General features: G+C 37.3%; 1 protein-coding gene across 1 annotated transcript in view; it reads left to right on the top strand.

Annotated features, from left to right (window-relative positions):
• USH2A (usherin) overlaps nucleotides 1–21045 on the top strand; it is a 391128-nt gene that overhangs the window by 87220 nt on the left and 282863 nt on the right. The window contains exons 17-21 of the mRNA XM_075147080.1: nucleotides 3860–4354; nucleotides 6078–6350; nucleotides 7843–8000; nucleotides 9302–9446; nucleotides 19644–19874. Of these exons, the coding sequence (XP_075003181.1) occupies nucleotides 3860–4354; nucleotides 6078–6350; nucleotides 7843–8000; nucleotides 9302–9446; nucleotides 19644–19874 (1302 nt within the window). The remainder of the gene's footprint in view (nucleotides 1–3859; nucleotides 4355–6077; nucleotides 6351–7842; nucleotides 8001–9301; nucleotides 9447–19643; nucleotides 19875–21045) is intronic.

The raw sequence follows: 21045 nt of genomic DNA, 5'->3' as shown, positions 1-21045 counted from the left end.
ACCACTTCACTCATGTTGAGGCTTGCAAAGGCGTCCCTCAGAAGGCAGTCCTCAAGGACTCGGCACTCTGTCCTAGCTGGAAAGGCCATTTTGTGCTACTATTGATCCTCTTATCAAAGAAAAGGAGATGGATTTGGATACTGGTTTTATGTATATATGGCACGCAAGTGTGTTTTTTTAAGACAAGTGTGGTTTAATGCCGCTAAGCTTTGATTTCTGTTTTAGCAACTTCTTTAGTTTGTTGCATTTTCATACCAATGCAGCATTAATATTTTGCAGAATTTGAGTCTAATTATTGGCATGCACCCTGGAGGGAAAAAAAAAAGTCTATTATTTAGTGGAAGCACAGATCCTTTGGAATGCACCTAACATTTTTATGTTCTGGTGCATGCTGCTGTGTTACAGTTGATTGATTACTCTGTGGTTTATGCTGTGAATTTGGACACTCTGCAGTACGTACCATGAGGAAAGGTATGCGACCCCATGTAAGCATGGGATTAAGTGATTGAGAGGACAGAAAGAAACATTACAAAAAAGTTTAGAGAGCTAATAGAAAATATTACAATTCCTTAATTTGGTTTAAAAGCCTAACTTTAGTAAAAATATGAATTAATTTCAAAAGAAAAGCTATTATACTTTGTTGTCATAAATTTGTGCTCTATAATGTACTTGAAACTGAGTGCATTGTTGAGGATGTTATTTCATGACTGTACCTTGTAGAGGGTGAAAAATTCTGAATGTATTTAGCCGTATAACGAGACATTAGCATGTTTCTATTTAACAAAATATTGTTTTGTAAAAACATAGATTTGGTTTCAAAAGACGTTTTTGACATTTCCTGCAATCCCCCTAATTAATGATGTGAAATCATATGCTGGTGTTTGAATATGTTGTTAATGCTGTCAGAACTTTTGATAATGTTATTTTTTTCTCAGTATAGTGTGGAATTTGTAATACTTATGAAATGTCCTGAGAGTGCAACTGGATGAATGTTATCTTATGACTAATGAGAGTTTTATAGAAACATTGAACTTCCCAAGGAAAATTAAGAATGATCTTCTGTATCGGCCTGGTAGTCTGGCTGATAGTATTGCAGAATGCCCAATTAAAACAATGTTTTCCTAACTGCTCTGGGAAACCAGAGGCTCAGGTTTCCTTGTCTTGAGGGTAAAATGAAATACTTGCTCTAGAACGTGAAAAAAACCCTAAAAGTTACTTACGATCATAACTCCAAATCACGTTGATTCTAATTATTTATAAATGTAGTTAAATACATGGTGGAGTTGTTCACCCGAGGAATGTAAAACCTTCTACCTTTTGGCTTTATCCAATTTTATCTAGCCTATATTCCTATTGAAATAAAGTTACCACCTGGTGATCAGGTGTTCATCAACACTGAATGAACTTTCTCGTAATGTTGAGATGATGCTGGTTACTTTTCTGGCAGACAATATCAGCATTCTGAGTGATCTGCCTCTTCCGATCCCTGTACTTGAAAAGGGGAAAGTAATGTGCTTGCTGTTGACATTAGACCTGGGGCCCTAGAGTTCGGATCCAGAGGCTGGGTTTCGGGGGTTGGTTGGTTGTAGCGCTAGGGTGGTGTTGGTGCAGTTGTTTCTAGAGCAGGGTTTGGTAGGGAGGTGGTTCTAGACAACGTTCTAGCTCGCTTGTTGGTTCTAGATCACGTTCTAGCTCGCTTGTCGGTTCTAGATCAGGTTCTAGATAACGTTCTAGCTCGCTTGGTGGTTCTAGATCACGTTCTAGCTCGCTTGTCGGTTCTAGAGCGGGTTCCAGATTGGGTTCTAGCCCGCTTGTCGGTTCTAGATCAGGTTCTAGCTCGGCTTGATGGTTCTACAGCGGCTTTACCAGATCACTTGCTGGTTCTGTAGAGTTTAGCTTGCTTTAGTTCAGGACTGCTGGTTGTTTTCCAGACCGATTGTTGGTTCCGGAGCCCGTTCTAGCTCGCTTGATGGTTCTAGAGTGGGTTCTAGCTCGCTTGATGGTTCTAGAGCGGGTTCCGGGTCACTTGATGGTTCTAGAGCGGGTTCCGGGTCACTTGATGGTTCTAGAGCGGGTTCCGGGTCACTTTTTGGTTCTAGCTCACTTGGTGGTTCTAGAGCTGGTTCCAGGTCAGCATGTGGGTCTAGAGCAGGGTTCAGTTTGGGATGGGGGCGGTCCTAGAATCTAGCTCAGGAAGTACTCCTGTTTTGTCATCTCATGAGGATTTGCTGCTGATGACAGCAGTCTCATTGGGTTTTTTTCATTCTTATTTTCTGTTTTTTTCCTGCATGCTTTTTTCCTTCTTTGTGGCTCTTTTGAGTTGAAGGCCCATAAGATGGGGATCCCGTCGTTCCATAAAGTGCAGCTTTCCCAGGTTTCTGGCACGCTGACTCGTGCTGCCTCTGTGGCCATTCTTTTCGCTGGAGACAAAATCGGAAATGGGACACATGGCAAGCTCCTACTTGCCGATGTCCTTCACAGCAACTGGTTGCCCCGCTCCTGCTCCGAGGATTCTTGCTAGCCTGTCCAAGAGTCTTGTCTAACACTTGTCGAATTGGCTTTGGTACCCCACTCTTGCACCCAGAAGCACTTCAGCCAGGGAAGGTGTGTCCACGCAGCTCAGAAAGGGCTCAACAATTCTAGAGTACACTCGAGTACTTGCACCCGCAGTTGCGAACAGCGTGCTAACCCAAAAGCTGAAAAAGAAACAGCTGAATCTCGCCAGCAAGGCTGAAATCTGCTGCATCACTTGTCTGCTCACTTCTAATGCATGAGGATGTTGCAATAACCATTGCGGCCACTGGCAGAGCCAATCTGCAACCTTGCCTGAAGTACCAGGGTTTGAAAGGCACGAAGACGAGATTTGGACTCCAGCAATAAGTTTGTGATTGCTATAGGTAGTTGGAGCGCTATAAGCAATTACTGGGCTGACACTGGCTGCTTTTGTACTACAATGTCAAGGGTTGAATATCTAGCAATACTGATAATTTTGTGGTCCTCTTCTTTAATTTGAACTCAGGGCTGGCTTGCCGGTGCATACGTACAGAGAGGACTTAGAAATAGCGATGTCCTCTCCATTTGATTTGAAAAAGTTTAAGAGTATCCGTGCTCTGGCATGTAATATATTACTCAATGTTCGCTATTTCTTAAGGCAAAACAATGTATGGTGATATGGTTGTATGTAAATGACCAAGATGTGTAACTGCCTCTGGGATATACCTAGGAGCTATTCACAGTCATGGCTGCTAAAAAGCTGCGAAAAAGCTGCTAAAAAGCTATCTAGAGTAATGGAAAGTAGGGGGTGAGACAGGTAAACATAGGCTTTAGATATACCTTTTTAATAGTTATTTGCACTTCTGTTTCACTTTTCATCCAAGATCAAATGCTTTACAAATGAACTATTAAGCAGTATTTTAGAAGTGAGGAAGTGAAAGCACAGAAAGGTGAAATGTTTGGTTTTACGCTATGAAATGAATCAAAAATAAAGGTGTGAAAATTTACAGAATGGTTTGGGTTTTTTTCTAAATCAGATCTACTAATATTGATGCTGATTTACATTTGAAATAATTATTTCCAAGCAAAGGAGGAATAAGAAGGTAATTGTATTAATCTTGTTCATGATTAAAGCAGGAACTAGGAGAAATTCAGTGGAAAAATTATTTCTCTAGTGATGCCAATGTGCAGTGAAAGATAATAAAACAAAAAACCACGTTGAGAAGTTACAATGTTCATAATGATCTCAAGAAGAGTATGCAAACTTTACGTCTCGGATTAGGGCTGGAAAGGCTTTAAGTGTGCAAATTAAGATTATTTTTACTGTGTTAGACTGATACAATTTTCTTCTTACTGTTTGTTTTAGGTGTTCAGACCTTCACCGATACCATGTTATCTCCATATACCTTCTATTCCTATTACGTCCAAGCCAGCAACGTTCATGGTTTTACAAGAAGTGCCTCCGTGACATACAGAACAAAATCTGGGACGCCGACAGGAAGCCTGCATTTAAATCCCATCTTTCCTGTTAGTCACCACTCTGTTTTACTTCACTGGACAAGCCTCTCCAATGACTCTGGGCCGATAGAGAAATACATTTTGACATGTACTAGCTTGGTTGATCTTCAGCCTTGTGGTCAGTATGAAGGCTTAAAAACTTCAGCAATTATTTGGAATCTCATTCCATTTACAAAGTATGTTTTTTCTGTGCAAGCTTGTACTAGTGGAGGCTGCTTAAAGAGCCAGCCAGTAACAGTAATTACTGCACAAGCTCCTCCAGAAGGGCTACACCCACCGATGATAGAAACCATCAGCTCTACAGAACTGGCTGTGGAGTGGTCATCACCTGAGAAACCAAATGGTAGGACATTGGATTTACTTTTGTAAGTCAAAGATTTTGCAAAGAAAAAGCAGCGTTTTCTCAAATCTGGTTAGAATATCCTTATCCATGTGACATAAACTGGGAATGAAGTCAGGCATTGTCTTAATTTGCCTGTCTGCCATTAAATGTATCCTCAGAGTCTGTGTTTTATTCTTTTGGAGTCCAGAACTCCAACTGAAAGTGTTGGGTCCAGAATTTAGCCCTTAGTGGCATCTGCTGCAGCAAAAATCACATTTATAGTTAAACATTTACAGTAAAATTAATTTCTTCCTAATTTGCCAGATCGCCTAGTTCAGACAGATGTGGTGATATTGCCTTACAAAGAATAAATAAGCAGATAACAGTTATGGGGAAAAAAAATTCTAAGAATTAACAGAGAAGTCTGTTTTTAAAACCATCCTTCATTTGTAGTAACTAATTCTATTACCAGTATAACTTTATTAGGGATTAGGCGATTGCCAAGAGTTGCTGGTCTAACTTGCGTAATAATATTTTAGGTTTTTGAAACTGAGAACGCAGCTGTTGTAGGATACTTTTCTGATGCCACAGATTTTACTGGTAAACACTTTATCTTTTAATATATGTGCAGTGGAGCTTTGAACTTGCACTTACATGCACAAATACTTGTGCATGCGAAAACAAGCATTTTGATCTGTTCAAAAAATGGGCATCTGTGTATGGGGAGCTCAGCTTTCTCTTTGAACATCTTATTTGCTAGCTATTACCAGGTTAGACAGGAAGAATGCCCGCACAAGAATGCCTGTATGTATTTAGAGGCGCGGTTCATGATACTTGCTGTTAGTACTTGTCCCTCAACCTGTGGCATATACTCTTCATAGTTTACTTCATAGCCATTACATGCATGTAATTGCCAGCACAGGCATATTTAAGCAATGCTCTTATATTTCTTTTGATATGTGGTCAGATTTCCTGGTCTTTCCAAAGACAAAGAGAGAAGCTTTTTCTCCCAAGCCGCATCTCCAGTTCTGTGCATAAGTACAGCCCCAAATATATACATTATATGGTAGTTAACTATCTCCTGGCTTTGCTATGTCTCTCATCTTTTCCATTTGGGAAATCTCCAGTCAGCTTTCTTACACACTTTTCCTACAGTTAAACTGCTTCCATGATCCAACCTAGATCACGTATGACTTCATACCACAATGCTGAAGTTTTTTTTTCCCAAAGGGGTGAGACCTTCCTGCGTACGTTTACATTGATGGAAAACCGACACACACATATCTCCTATCCAGTAGTATGTTCTAAAAGGTTAGCATTAAACTGTCACTCAAAAATTCCCCACCCATTGTGTAAAAAAAAAAAAAAAAAAAAAAAAAAAAAAAAAATTTGTTTTAAAATTTAAATATCCCTTTGAAAAATCAGAGACCTGAAGTAATTTCCCATAACATTTGATCAGAACTTTAGGATATCATCTTCCAGTGAGGATGGAAGAACTCATACTGTAATCCAGCCATTTGTTTTCAAATCCTAAAATTGCATGGAGGGGCAAAACAGTGTAATGCAAGAAATGCCAAAGTAAGCATTTGGATGAAAATAGCAGAAATGAGGAAAACTTCTTATGCTATATTTTCCATTATGTTGATTGATTGTTAGCTCATTAAACATATTGGTGTTGGTATTTTAGTAGAACTCTAGAAATCATTTAAATGCACTAATTTTTCTGGCTCACTTTTTTCTCTAGGCATAATTATAAGATATGAACTTTACATGAGAAAAAAATTAAAACCAGCTGGGAACTTTCTTCCTCCTGAAATTCGTATTTTCCAAAGCAGTGGATGGCTCAGTCCTCAACCAGTTATGGAGTCTCCTAATGAAAATGCCCTGGCTCCACCGCAGACCAGTGCCACAGTCACTGATCTGGAGCCATTCACAGAGTATGAATTTTATGTGCTAGCAGTAAACATGGCGGGTAGCATATCTTCAGACTGGACGTCAGGACGAACAGGAGAGGCTGGTAAGCATTGGTTTAGATTTTTTTGATACAAATGAAAGGAAAAACTAAATTAGAATGCATTCTTAATTTTTTTTTTCAATAAAATGTGTCTAGAGATGATTTAGATAGGGACAAATTCTCATTTTTTAACTAATTAAAGATAGGTCAGATTATCTCAGAACTTAGCATGTTAAGCAAACACATCTTCATCATAAAATCATATTGTTGAAGAAAAGAATCCCTGTCAATTAACCCAAAATTTAAAAATGACAAGATTGCAAAATCTAACAAGCAGTGTTTGAATTCTCCACTATTTTCCCAGTTGTTATTTGTATGTTCTTTAAAGGGAGAAAACATGAAAAAAGATTGGTTTTGTCACAAATGTATTAACAGTTGGAGTGAGTCAGGAATGTCCAAGAAGGTACATATATTCGGAAAGGATCAAATGAGTTTTCCTGAACTGAGGCTTTGATTGTTTAGAAAGCAATTTTTTTAAAGAACTTGAGAGGGTTACCTTTTCAGGAGTATAGTGCTTGAAACTTTTCATGTGCTATTATGGAGGCCAAGTGTCATAATATGGACCATTTTTTCCAGAAGTTTAAGCAGTTCACAACGGCTCTTACTATCATAGCCCTTCTGTTCAGATTTCCGAAAGGGCTTGCCACTTGACATGTTATTTGAAATAACAGCTATTTATTTCAATGCTTTCATTAGAAATCTAAGGTTTTTTAGGCTGATAGAGCCTATGTTTTGCAATTAAACATGTCTGTTACATCACTGATGCCTTTGTTTGCTGTTAGCTTGAAAATCATATCCTCAGTCATTTGCTCCTGCAAAACAGCAGGCTAAACTAATTCCCCTTTCAAAATGAGTCTTTGTGCTTATCTGTTCTTAAACACTATATGTTACAAAAGTGTTAAATTATATTTGGGAAGAGGTCCATTAGTGTGGTTGTTTGTATGTAGCAGAAGTGCTATGAGTTGGTATCCTATTATTACAGAGTAATCAGGTGGGGATTTAACTGCAGTGCAAACAATCCTTTTACAGATTTACTATGGAAGACAGGGGAACTGTTTTGTAAGAAGTGAGAGACACGTTAATTTCAAACTGGCCTAGCAAACAAAATTGCTTTTAAGATGCTGAAGTATTGAACACTTTTTGCTTTTATCAGTTTTTTCCCAGGTTGCATGAAGTTTGTCTTCAAGACTTTTTCATTTGTATGTACTTTCCTACCTGCTACAGGGGTTAGGGCTTTAGTGCTGATTAGTGTTTCTTTGAAGACATAGGCAGAGTTTTATTCTGCATTCATGGCCAGAGTAGAAAACAGGAGAATGATGGGTGAGGTACTTTTTATGTGCTATCAAAATAATCTGAAAATTCCAGTTAAAAATAAGGTTAAAAAAGAAAAAGAAAAGACTGTCTGAAATGGTGTTTTACAAATACAGCGAGGAAGCTTGCATTACACACATTGCTCATTTATTTTATGAATGTTATTGTGTTAATTTGTTTTTAGCCCCAGTGTTCATGCCATCTCCATCAGTATTCCCTCTTTCACCATATTCCCTCAATGTGTCATGGGAAAAACCTGAAGATAATTCAGCAAGAGGAGAAGTGATGGGATACAGCATCAGTTTGATGACAGAACAAAGATTCTTGCCACCATTTTCCCAGGTATTATTGTTAGTTACATTAAGTTTTTCCTAACTGGTAATAATAAAATTGATAAAGTCTGATGTCCTCCTTGACATTGTGATGAATCCTTTCCCTGATTTGCTGTATATCCTCTGATCTGACTTTTTAACCTATCAGTTTATCTTGAGTGCTTTGTAACGTTGTACGCTACTTCCAGGTTTTAAGTTGTATTCCTGAGCTGACTTGTTTTCAGTAATGGGTGAGATTCAAAATTAGGAGGGATGAGATTGAGCAACAACATTTAAATTGCTTTGATCTTTGCATGTTCTGATTCTGTATTATTGCTGTATTTCCTGATATGCTTAAAGGCATGTTGTTTTGTAGGACTCTGCATGTTCAGTAAGAAGGTACCTGTCTGGCTCCTGGGATAGTGGACAAATCTTTGAAGTGGGAAAACCTTAAATAGCAGAAAACCAACTTGATACAGTCTAAATATGTGATTTTAAAATACTGTTGTAATTTTTGAGTGATTGCGTTTGGCAAACAAATACCATGGCAGTAGTAGTAAGCTAAAAGCTTAGGAATGAGCAAGAAAACATGATAGGGAATCGGAATGTGGGGAGTGGATCTGGTGCTCTGACATTGTATTTCTCGTTTCAGAGCTGATTTTGTCTTTCAGTGAGGATGGAAGTACCACAGATGGGCCTCAGTTTATTTGTCTGTGAAGTGGGGATACTATTGCTCTTGGGGCTGTTGTAACAATACAGAAATGTAAATTGCCTCTTGTCACAGGCTTGCAAGATTTTTCATCTAAGTAAACATCTGATACAGAAGTTATCTAAAATACAACCATTTATTCGGTTCTACCCTCTCTGATAGCTTAAAGTACTGTTAAAGTAAAGCAGATTCAAATATCTGTAGGTATTAGTTAGTCCCCTCCCTCCTAATGCCTGCTAATCATGTCACTCATTCAGTGGTGGTCAGATTTCACCACTTAATAGTGTCATCTTCGTCATCTGGATTGTAGCTGCACTGTTGGTAGTGATAACTGCACCACCACACAGTTTTATGAGGCAATAACTTTGTTTCCTCATTTATCCACTCAGGAACTGGCTTATTACCTCATAAAACAGTGTGATGGGAAGTATTATCACCTAAATCCTAGCTTGTTCAGATTCTCCAAAATAATCCTCTCCCTCAGTTGGTCTTTGCAGGCTTTTCCACATCTAAATGAAGGAATCTGCAAATTCAGAGACAAGTTTGTTATTAGTGAACATGTCATCAATTAATAGGAATGAAAATATTATTAACCAACTGTCGTTTTCCAATCTGCTTTGCAGGTTTTGCATATAGCTGAGGCTCATGAGCTCTCCTATGTAGCGACGGGATTAAAACCTTACAGGACGTACAACTTTACTGTTACTCTCTGCAATCAAATCGGCTGTGTAACCAGTGAGCCAGGCAAGGGGCAAACCTTGGCAGCTGGTAAGGAAACAATCTGTATCAAAGTGCAAAGCTGACACACAGTTTACTAATGAATACCATTAAGATGATCGTAGTTTGATGCACAGTGACAGGGGTAGGTGTTGTATTAATACAAAGTGACTTGCTTGATTATTATTTGTTTATCTTGACAGATTAAAACCAAAATGTTTTCAATGAAGGTTTAAGGTACACTATTATGGCAATAGGATTTGCGTACTGCTCTCTCAACTGCAAGTTATGGATATGTATTTTTTTTTCCCTGTTTATTTAAACAGTAAATGTACATAAATGTAGCTGAACCCGTTCATTTATGATGCTAAGAAGTTGTTAATTTGTTGTTGGGGTTTTTTAGTGTGTGTGTCATATTTGCATGATAGGGCATGTAAAATGCACATGCTGTGCCGATGCCTTGCTTAACCCATGAAGGAGGAATTGCATGGTGTATGTATTAAAGTCTAATATATGTACATAGTGTATTTGTGTGTCTAAATTGGAAGCAACATACATGCTTTGGGTCTGCTCTTTTGAAAATGTTTGTTTATTTAGCCCCTGAGATTTATGAGATTTTGCTTTGTAGATATGTATACTCACACTTCCCTGCAGAAACAATGCTTAAGAAAGTGCATATGTGTTCCTGTGCACTTTAATAAATTTTCAGTCTTTGAGTTAATTTCAACCAGTCAATTTCATATGTCAGGGACTTCAAAGGTACTAACTTTCTACAAATTTAGGAGAAAATAAGCATCAGTACAGAACACAGATGGAGAAAGCCTGTATTTACTTTGAAGAAAAGATGGCATGAACTCACTTCTTAGACATCAGAGGATCAAGAGGGTTTTGAGAGGCAAATTGTTAGGAGAATCAGCTTCACAAGTCTCTTTATTCATGGAACACGTTAGTCAGTACAGCTCTTTTATACTATAAATATAAGCTCAAAATCCATGCTATGTGACATAGTGGTGGTCACCTGCAGAGAGCTGACTACTTAACATTGTGGTTTCCTTTTGTATAGGCATTTAACACACATTAATTACTTTCACAATATTAGCATTTTCAGTTAAGCAGTTAGCAATGTTATCATATGGATGTTGTGATGATGATCTTTGAAATTACCTCTCTTATGTAATTTGGTCTCCCATGGGAAAAAACTTGAAAATTTCTGCTGTGCGGCGTGTTTTGCTAGGCTCCCTGGGCTGCATTTCAGTTGCCTGAATTCCATCAAAGCTCCTCTGCATAATCAATGAAGAGATATAGGAGCTTCTAGACAGGGAATAAGGAGTTGCCCAGAGCCAGTAAATAGGAAGCTTTATATACATGAACTGAAGTGGAATTTTAGCTGTTGGGATATTACCTCTAGTCTGTCCTCTGCTCTTCATCTGTCTATTTCTTTAATTGCCTTTCCATTTGTTCTCAAGTGGAAGATAGATGATTTGTTCCTTGATTCACCATATCGTCTTTGTGTTTCAGTGGGCAAAGATTGTTTTGTCAGTCTTCTCTCCTGCTGAATTGCTGATTTCAAAATTTATTTTGTTTCCTCATGCTGCCACCTCTTAAAGTTTCAAGCTGGCCACCTACAGAGCCTCCTACTTGTATGAGTATGACTTTACCCCATACCACACAGCTGTGCAAGGAGCAGCGGTTGCAGTCTGTGCTGATAGCCATGGAAACAAATATGGCCTAAGCGGCACACCTTATTACTACATGTGATCCAACTTTGCATTTATACATTTATTAAAAGATTCAGAAACAGTAGCTTAGTTATGCTTGACAGCTTGTTTATGACCATCTCCTCCCTGGTTGTGTTAATACTTAGAGACCTATCACATTAGAGAAGACAGGAGAATACAAAATAGAATAACAGACACGTCCCCATTTATTGGCGGTTTTGCAGTGTAGCCTTTTCCTGCTTACTGTTGTAAGCCTTGAAAGCAATGAATCACTCCTGTATCGGGTTCCTTTTTTGTTTTTAAAACATGTTAATGCAATGTCTTAAATTTTGACAAACTAAAGAGTAAAACGCTTAATTGCTTAAAATTGCTTAAATTTTGCACGCAATTTTATCTTCCACCATTCACATTTTTCACTTCTGGAGAAAATTGTTTAATCATCTCCATCCAGTTTTTTCTTTGTGTGCATGCTCCATTTTGTGAAGTTCTGTAAAACTGTGTTTCCAAAGAAAATTTAAAAGAAACTCTACTTATATGATGACTTTTAGATCAAAGCGAGTTCAAACTTGGAACAAAGTTAGGAGAAACCAGTCCCCGTCATTTGTAAAAACAGATGATCAAGTCGTAGTCCATTAATATCCTTTTGTGTCATTGAACGGTGCAAAATGAAATTAAAATTGCCTTTCTAGGACTGTTGAGGAGTTCTGTTTCGTGAAGGAATGTCTCCCTGGCACAGAAACAGCCTCCCTGGCTGGGTGCCAGTCCCCCTCCATGCCCTGGCAAAGGGAGCTTTTGGAGGAAGTCTCGACTGAAATGTGCTCCAGCATGATGGTCCCCTTGCATCGTAACACGATCCAGGAGCTTTGAATTGTGTTCCAAGTTGGGCTAGAGGTTATTCTAAATTAGACTAATTCTTCTCCTCTGTTACTGAGAAGGATAATGGAAAACCATCTCTACTCCTTCCAGGTGTGCAGTATGCTGATTTATCATGTGGAGCATTTAAATCAATGGGTACCTTGATGACTGTGATTTTGGTGTGTCCAACTGATGTATATCAGCAAGGGGCTTGCTTTTGGAATTGCCAATGTCTTCTAAAATTTGCCACTAGAAGTCTCAAATAATTTTTAGGCTTTGTTCATGTCCATTAGGTTAATTCGAAGACTAGCTACAGAAAGATAGTCTTCAAAATCTATCAGTCTTCTTTTTCTCTGGCAACATGTTTTTTTTAATATGGCGTAACACAGCAAATAAAAACAAGGGCAGAAACAAGGGCGTGAAATCATTAGAAACAAAAATGCTGAGGAAGAAAATAACAGGTTTTGAGAGAGGATTTAAAAGACACTGAAAAGAGACTTCTGCAGTCGGGCAGAATTTAGGGATAAGACCTAAGGGAGCAGAAGCATCAGTCTGCTGATCTTTCAATGGGAAGTCTTTTGGAGTATAACTTAAAATTGGTTAAAATAATCCAGGAGCAAACATAACAAGTAGATCTCTTCTAACCTGGTTCAGTATAGGCATCCATACCGGGGACATCTCATGAGCAGTTTTGCAGGAGGAGAGTGAAAGAAAAATAAAATCAGCCATATGTCCTTGCGTCTGTCAAACTGGCAAAAAAAATTCTCCTCCTCACCAATATATACACCCACAGTATTTGTAAATGGTAATAAAAGAAGACAACTGAGCCAGAAGAATGTGAGGAGAGAGAGTGAGGAAGGAAACAAAATAGAATTAATAAGAATTGAGTTATTTTATAAAAAAAGCTGAGTGGAAGCTGTCACAAATGCATATGAAACCAGGAAGAAGAATAGATGTGATAAATAAAAGAACTTGCACAGATATGCCTGATGCATGAGCAGCTCTGAGAATGGTAAAAAGTGTTGGAAGATCAATGTTACATGGTAATGCAGTATTGGGATGAAAGATCAAAGCAAGATCATGTGAAGGTAATGGAAGAAGAGAATTAACCCATGTCTGTTACTGAAAGAGAAGGTTACTGGACAGAAATAGAACCTCAGTTTGGTATGTTCTGATACAAACACACAGATAGTTGGCTTTTCAAGACTCAAGTAATTGAAAAGTGTTTCATACTTTTTCAATCGGTATTTTAAACGTCAGACTAAGGATGAGCATTCCACAATCCATGTGGTATTTTAAATACTCTTTATGCGCTGCAATGTTGTGCACACGCTATTGAAAGCCTTGGGGGATAGATGAGGAAAGTTCATTTTTAATACTTTGTTTGAAACTTTGAAATCCAATTTGAGCTTCATTTTTGTCTTTGTTACCCCAAGATCATCAAGTGGAACTGCATGTATGTAACTGAAAGCAATACTGAACGGTAATTATACATTTTTCTTCTCAACGCCTGGAGCCACATTTTAATTTATGCCTTTCTCCAGGTTCTGCTGAGTTCAAATTCCTGTTTATTTTTGAGAATGGCATTCAGCCTGTTATTGTTACCAGGTCTTAGGCTATTTTTCTTTATTTTCAAAAGCACTTTTTGCTCTGTGGTTTTATCTCGTGTAGGATTCTGAGCTGATGCCTCTGGTTCTCTATAGAACTGTACTAGCTGGTACCAGTGAAAGACCTGGTCCCTTAAAAGTGATTTTTTTGACAATGTGTTTGCATAAAATTATTAATTACTTGCATTATTCTTTGCAGCATCTATCAAGACAGAACATGCACGTTTTCTAAATTTTTCAGTCAGGCAGAGAAGCATCTTTTTTTTCCCAGCAATTTCTGCATTTCAACAGGATGGAATTAGCCATGTGAGTGCTTTGACTAGAACAATTGCTTATCCTACCCCCCTCAAATCAGATAGTCAAAGGGTGCCTTAAACAATCTATACAGCTATGTTTCATTAACTACTGTGTGACTGAGCTTATTTCTTGTAATTAAGTTCGTCTTTCCTTTGCCCTTCTTCATTTTTTTTTAAACTTCATTTAAAAAGCATTTTTTAAGAGGCACCAAAGTATGGCTTTGTGATTGCTGCCATTTACCCCAGCACATTGTATTCCTGATCCTTTGCTGTTGATGGCAATTACAGGGTTCAGAAGCTAATTTGTAGAAGATATTCTTCCAGCACCAGCTGCATCTGGCTTCTTGGCAGACTTCTCAAGCAGTTGTATTGGTGGCTTTGGAGTTGCCTCTGGGTTTGCTGGGGTAATGATGCTGATGGGCTTTCTGGGCTGTCTTGCACTCCTTGACGTTGTTTTCTTTTTGATTACCCTTTTAATCTGAGTAATTTGTCCATTTTTTCCATTCATGAATAAGGTCCGGTGCAAACCCTTTTCAAAAGCCTCAACCCGTTTGTCATGGCAATACAGCATTTGTTTATGCCTGTCATAGACTGCTTTTCTACAAAATGCTATGCCTCAATTTTAAAATCACAAATACCCATTGAACAGGTAATACGTAATGTATATTTTCCTTTGTTACAGAAGAGAAATACGAGGGCCATTTGCTGCTGGTCTGAAAACACAGATTGTTTTGCATGCATGTACATAAGTCTCTTCATTGTGAATAGGACCCAAAGTGATTAAACAAGCACTCTTAATATGTTAATTTATAATTTTAATTACAACAATCTTGTATATATAGTCATTAGTGAATACTAATATAAATATTTTTCTACCTTTTTATTCATAATGCATAAACCAATCATCCAGTTACTTCTCGGCAGTTGCCTGTTTCCGTTTCATAATACAATCTTTGTTCTTAGTTATGAATGCATTTTGTTCATTCCTGTCTTGAATAATCCCTCATTAAGCTAGTCACTTTCTGCTCCATGCTAAAAAGGAAAAATTATCATGCAAATGTGGCATGCCATATTAAAAAGCACATTACCAAACACTTTTGTTGCTGTCCTTCAATTAGTTTCCCTTCTTTGAATTTAATTTCATTTGTTGTTAAACTACTGACTTGATGTATGGACTCATGAATTTGAGGCTGCTGCCAAGAATGTAGCAGGAAAAAAAATCAAAGCCTCTTCAGAAAGCTGCAGAGGCAAAGCTGAAATGAATTTGCTTCACCTTTGACAAGAACACTTGAGCAGCATTGGAATCCTCTGATGATTCGGCTTGGCTAATTATCCAATTATTTATTTCAAGAATAAAGACACTGTTTTACAATTAGAAAAGTGTAAAGTAATCTGAGAAATTTCATAATGACAGATGACTTAAGTAACTTCTGAGATAAATAGTATCTGCTCCAACTTGTCTTGCCAAGCGCTCAAGCTGTAGTTAAACTGCTCTTTGAGTTTCAGGAAATTACTAGGGACTCAAAAGTTATTTGTTTCTTCTCCCCTACGAACCGCATATTATACTTCAGAAAATAGCTCAGTTTGGTCTTTTCCCTCTGTGTCAAATTTGCAAGGTTTTTAAGCTATGTTTAAGTTGCATTCCTCTTGATTAAAAGCTTTTGGTTCAAAGCAATACTTTTTAATTGCCTAATGATATAAGTCAGTTCTTAGGAAAGAACCGTGCATTTAGGAGTTCATTTGCAATATAACTGAAAAATTCATTGCATGGCAGTAAAACAATTTACTGTTAATTACAAGGAGAAGAATTTGCTGTACCATGCTCACAGATTGCCATGAATCATGCAGCACTCCTAGAGATTTATAACAGATGTGTAAGTGGGATGAATTAGCAGGGTTTAATAACAGAGACACAAATCATGCAGACTTCAAGGAGCTTTAATTGATATACTAGAATGTGACGGGCATGAATCACTCAGCCATTCAACAGCACTGTAACATATGGTCAGCTCAATATGCTGCATCTTAAATCGGTTGGTGAGTCGTTGGTTGTCCCATATGGTGGAAGCAATATATTTTTCATGATTTTTAAAAAATACTGTGTATTACATCTATTTTTAAAGAAATATGATTGTAACATACCCGTGCTATTAAATTTTCTTTTGATGTCCATTATGGGTGGTTTTTATTCTTTTGGGGGGAAGAGTCCAAAGTGGACTCTAAAGAATCTTCTAAAAAAATCAAAATACTGTCAGAAGATACAAGTATTATTTCTTGACTCATTTACTGTTGAAATGACTGATACTATTGTGAAGCGCAGTGAAAGAAAAGATCATACCAGAAATGCTATGGCAGTCTCAGGGTCCTCTGGACTAATAACTTGTAGCAAAAATGAAATGGATGACCAATAGTGAGGGATGTAATTTTACCTGCAAGGTAAACTCCAAGATGAAAAAAAATAGATTTTCTTTAAGTTTTTGTCCTCAAATTTGCCGAACATTTCTATTTTAATTTGTCTGTATGCATTTTGAATTCAACTGAACAATAATTAAAAACTGTATACTTTTTGTTACTGTTACCTTCCTGAACTATTCAGAGTGGCTAGTTGAAGGCTTCTGTGGAAGGGTACACAAATACCTACCTATAGTATGCTGAGCAGTAGTTATTCAAATACATGTAAGGCTGTTAAATTTAGCCAGAGTGTAAATATGTTATTCCTGGGACGAGAATCTGGCAGAGTATGGAAAAGCTTTAGCAGTTGTATTAGTAAACCTGACAGACTTGAGAAAGGAGTATTGTATCCTTAGAACCGTGGCTGCCAGAATTTAATGTCAACAATTAAAATTTATTTTGATCCTTACCTAGTGTTTATTACTGTTTGTATACACAACAGACCTTACTAATACAGAGATGCACTATTAGATGGAATTACCATCTGTTCAGAGCGAAATGCTGGCATCTGTCTTCGAGTCTAAAACTAAAATGATATTATTTCAAACAAAACAAAATTAACTGCTCTTTACTTACCAACTTCATTTTTGTGTACATGTGTGTGCATACACACATGGGAAAGGCTTATTTGTAATGACCTGTGTAGCAACTTCTATATTTAGATATATGACTTCAATGTAAGCTGTATGGACCATCTGTCTTTATTGGTCTTTTTTTGTGCCCTCTGCTACACAATGGCATGCAGCAATCATGGGCTTTTAAATACTGTTTTAGCTTTATAATATATTAAATATGTATTATATAGCAAGACATTAAAACTACATAATTAAAATACACAAAATGTGACTTTGAATCCACTAAAATGTAGTACACTCATTATTTTGACAGATGTGTCTTAACAGAACGTGACTAAAAAAAATTAAATAGGTAAAATTATAGTCAATTCATCTTTCAGAAAGTAGCTACAGGTACCACAGTGACACCTTTAGGAAAATATATACTGTATCTTTTAGTCTTGAATATTTTTAATTTCAGCATTTAGTACCCTGCTGGGCTAGTGCTACAGATTTATTTTCAGTTCTGTCTGTTCCTGTGCAGAGTTTCGTTTTCTGGTTTTTGTTTTTGTTTGGTTGGTTTTGTTGTTTTGTTTTTTTTTTTTTTTTTTAACTTATGTAACCTATTATGTACAGTCTTCCACTGTCTTGATGCACAAGAATTCTCAAGCATCAATGAGACTGTAGTTCCATATATCACAAAATAATAAATTGTGTCATGCCAGTGTTTAATGCGTGTACACAGTGCATTAACTGTAACTGTAGTACATTTATTTGTGCTAGAGGAGACTTGAAAATGATTAAAAAATCAATACTTCCCTGTCAGAGAAGCAAGTGTTACGATGCATTTAAGTAGTTAATTGCATAAGCCCCATAAAAGCTTCAGGTTTGGGTATCAGAGATGCCATAATTATGGTCCAAGTAACTGCCGTTTATTAATACTAGACTTTAAAGGAAGATATAGTTATTGTCATGAGGCTTAGTTAGCTGTATGTGTTTTAGAAATAATGAATTTTAGCATTTCTGTTTTACCATCAGTAAGCTGAACTGGAGGGCTCAACCTCTTATGTTCGCATTTAAAACGCTGACGTACACTAGTTCCCTCCAAAGGTGAAGTTTTGATTGTTAAGCCATGTTTTCTATTTAAACTTGTGCATTAATACCACAATTCATTAGTGCTGTGCCCTACTTATGCAGGAAAGCTTATGACCTCACATACTGCATTACTTCAATTTTGACGCTGTAAATTTCTACCATAGCGCGAGATACTAATTAGATTGTGAAGTCATAAATGATGCCTAAGCAGGAATTTACAGCACATAGTGTCATTGGCAGTTTCCCAGTTCCCCCACTCCCTGCTTTCTCAAAGAATACTTATCAAGTTAGAGGGGGGCAAAGAAAAAGAAAGAAAGGAAAAAAAAAAAGGTAGCAACATGCTACAGGCAAATAGGAAAAATGAAAAATATGTTAATGATCTTGGAAATACGTGAATGTTTAAAAGGGTGTTATTAATTCATTCTAAATGAAGCAATCTCTCCTTCTTTAAAGAACTCGCACTATGTACAATGCTGTGCTGTGAAGTAATATGTCAGATTTCGAAGGCCCATATTTTAATTCAGGTTTTATTGTTCTTGAAAGGCGTTTATTGCTCTTTACTATGTCATTATGGGAACAAGTAATTTTTACAAGTTGTCATTGTATTTCACTTCCTGGGTACAAATGAAGTTTCTGTTGTTAAATCCTTTTCTTTATCAGGGAAACAAGGGGAAGAAAAAAAGGCAAGATGAGATGGATATAGATTCTATAGGTAGTAGAGTGTTCTTGTACTTCTCCAGATGACATCTTTTATTGTTTCAGTGATGGTCCATTTCTTTCCCACCTGTATGGCCATCATGCCATTATCCAAACAGGTCATGCTGCCCTCCAGTGGCTTACTGTACAGTATTTAAAAAAAAAAAAAAAAATTTCTTTCAAACTCAGCTATAGAGTGACCAACGCTCTCAGAATGCTTAAAAGAATATCAGAGTATTGGTTTTAATGGTAGGAGGATCATTGTAATAACATAAAACTATCTTATGCTGATACCTTTGTGGAAACAACCTTGTGTGGAGTCTTGCTGTGCATCAGTGTTGGTGGAGAAAAGTTAGAGAGGATCATTTTCTTAAACTGAATAATTATCTCAACATATACTAACATCTTGTGTGCGCACCATGAGGAAAACATCCTGATGGGCCTTCAGTATTGTGGATGGGCAGCTGTTCTGCTCCCGTTGACGAGGATAAGTTCAGTGATGAAAGACTCGTGTTGTCATGTGCCGCTGAGCTGTAACAAGAGTTAGTTAATTGTTCAGGTTCTCCTTTGGTCTTTCACTCAAATCCAATGCTAAAAGACATACAGATACATGCTTACAGTGAGTATGGTATGGGAGGCTAATCAAGGAAGGAATACAAATACACTTTCTTAAAGATTATGAAAAAAAAAAAATTAGTATATAATACTAGAGACAGTTATCCAAAGCCTGAATAAACAAATAAGGTATTTCTTGTGGAATTGAAAGTAATTCCTAAAAAGATTAAGAATGTTTTGGGTTTTGTTTTTGGGGTGGGTTTTTTTTTTTTCCTTATTAGGCTTCTATGGATATCTGTGTTTATTCTTAAGATGATCGGAAACTGAAGCAGGATGTTTTGCAAAAATTATGTTATGTGCAGTAAATAATTTCCCAAGTATTATGGACAATGATACCTAGATAATTTTTTTTCATGCACAGCTCCAAGAAAACTTAGTGCACCTCATGTTGAAGGAATAAACAGCACAACGGTAAAGATAAATTGGAACAAACCTGAAGAACTTAATGGGCCTTCTCCCATCTACCAGGTGGAAAGGATGGATTCATCTTTAGCTACATTGAGTACAGAAGTAATTAAAGGGATCCGTTTCCCAGGAAATGGATATTACAGATTCGCTAGTTCCACTCTCCCCACCAATACTTACTTTACAGGTAAATGAGTTTAAATGACTGACAGAATATACTAATCGTACTCTGCATTTGTTTTACCATTTATTATCATCTTCTATATAATTTTCATGGTAAAATCCGTAGTTTTAATTTACAAGTGTAATGTAATTGTTAGTGATGTATGGGCTATTTCGATTCTCACATTAAAAGCCTGTGGAAAACGTTATTGGACATGTGGGATTTGTATTCCCTTGCCTTTGGACATAGAATGTACATGATGGTGAATATTGCTGCATATTTGACTCATTTCCTAGTGGTAAATATAAGATGGATTTTATTTACTCTTCTGGGATAAAAATTTTCAGTGAATTTGCTGTGAATACTGAGGCATGTTTTCTTTGGTGTCTTTCTGAGGATTCCCGAGGTTGCATGAACACTCAAAAAGCGCTTTCTTCCGTGTTCAGAACATTTGTGTTGTGGTGCTGTTTGTTTTGTCAAGGAAAGAAAAAAGGCTGCCAATCTGACAGAAGTCTGCTGTTTCTGGGCCGCTGGGTATTATCTCCTCTCTTTTCTGATTAGTTATTATTTGGAACTGGGCATTTTTCAGATTGAAGCAGACCAATTATCCTATGTTCTGTGATTTTCTTCATTTGCTGATGTCTTCGCTTCTTGGATAAAGCAAAGATACAGGCAGTATGTTTTTTGGGAAAATATCTGGATGTACCTGGTTGTGTGTTTGAGATGTTATAGAGGTCTGCAAGTGAAATATTACATTGGTCTACGTGAAGTATTAGTTTTTTAAAAGTACAAGAAGAAATGTCAGAGCTGAAGGTTTAAAAAAAAATTAAAGAAGGTGTATGAAGGGGGGGGTGTGTGTGTGCATATACCAGGTCACGAGACTGATAGCAGCAAGAGGAAATCCAAAAGGAATCTAGGTAACAGAGAGAGCAAGCATTAGGTGGCATGCTGATAACGCGAAGGCCACACCCCAGTGTGGTACAACTTAACCTGGTACTAAGCCTTGTTTCTTAAGGCAGGTAAGGGCTGCAGAAACTCGCAGCATTGTTGACACCCAAAAGAATGCCAAAGATTTGAAGAGGACTGAGTAGCTGACATCCCTTATCTTCTGGGTCACCACAGGTAGTTTTGGCAGCAATATGTGAGCACAGGATATCTTGGTACTTGCAAGTATGTGTGTGTGCAAATTCAGTTT

The sequence above is a fragment of the Calonectris borealis genome, chromosome 3 (genome assembly GCF_964195595.1).
Source record: "Calonectris borealis chromosome 3, bCalBor7.hap1.2, whole genome shotgun sequence".
NCBI classification, from domain to species: Eukaryota; Metazoa; Chordata; class Aves; order Procellariiformes; family Procellariidae; genus Calonectris; species Calonectris borealis.
The sequence above is the reverse complement of the archived record's forward strand: the minus strand, read 5'-3'. Positions and strand labels throughout refer to the sequence as shown.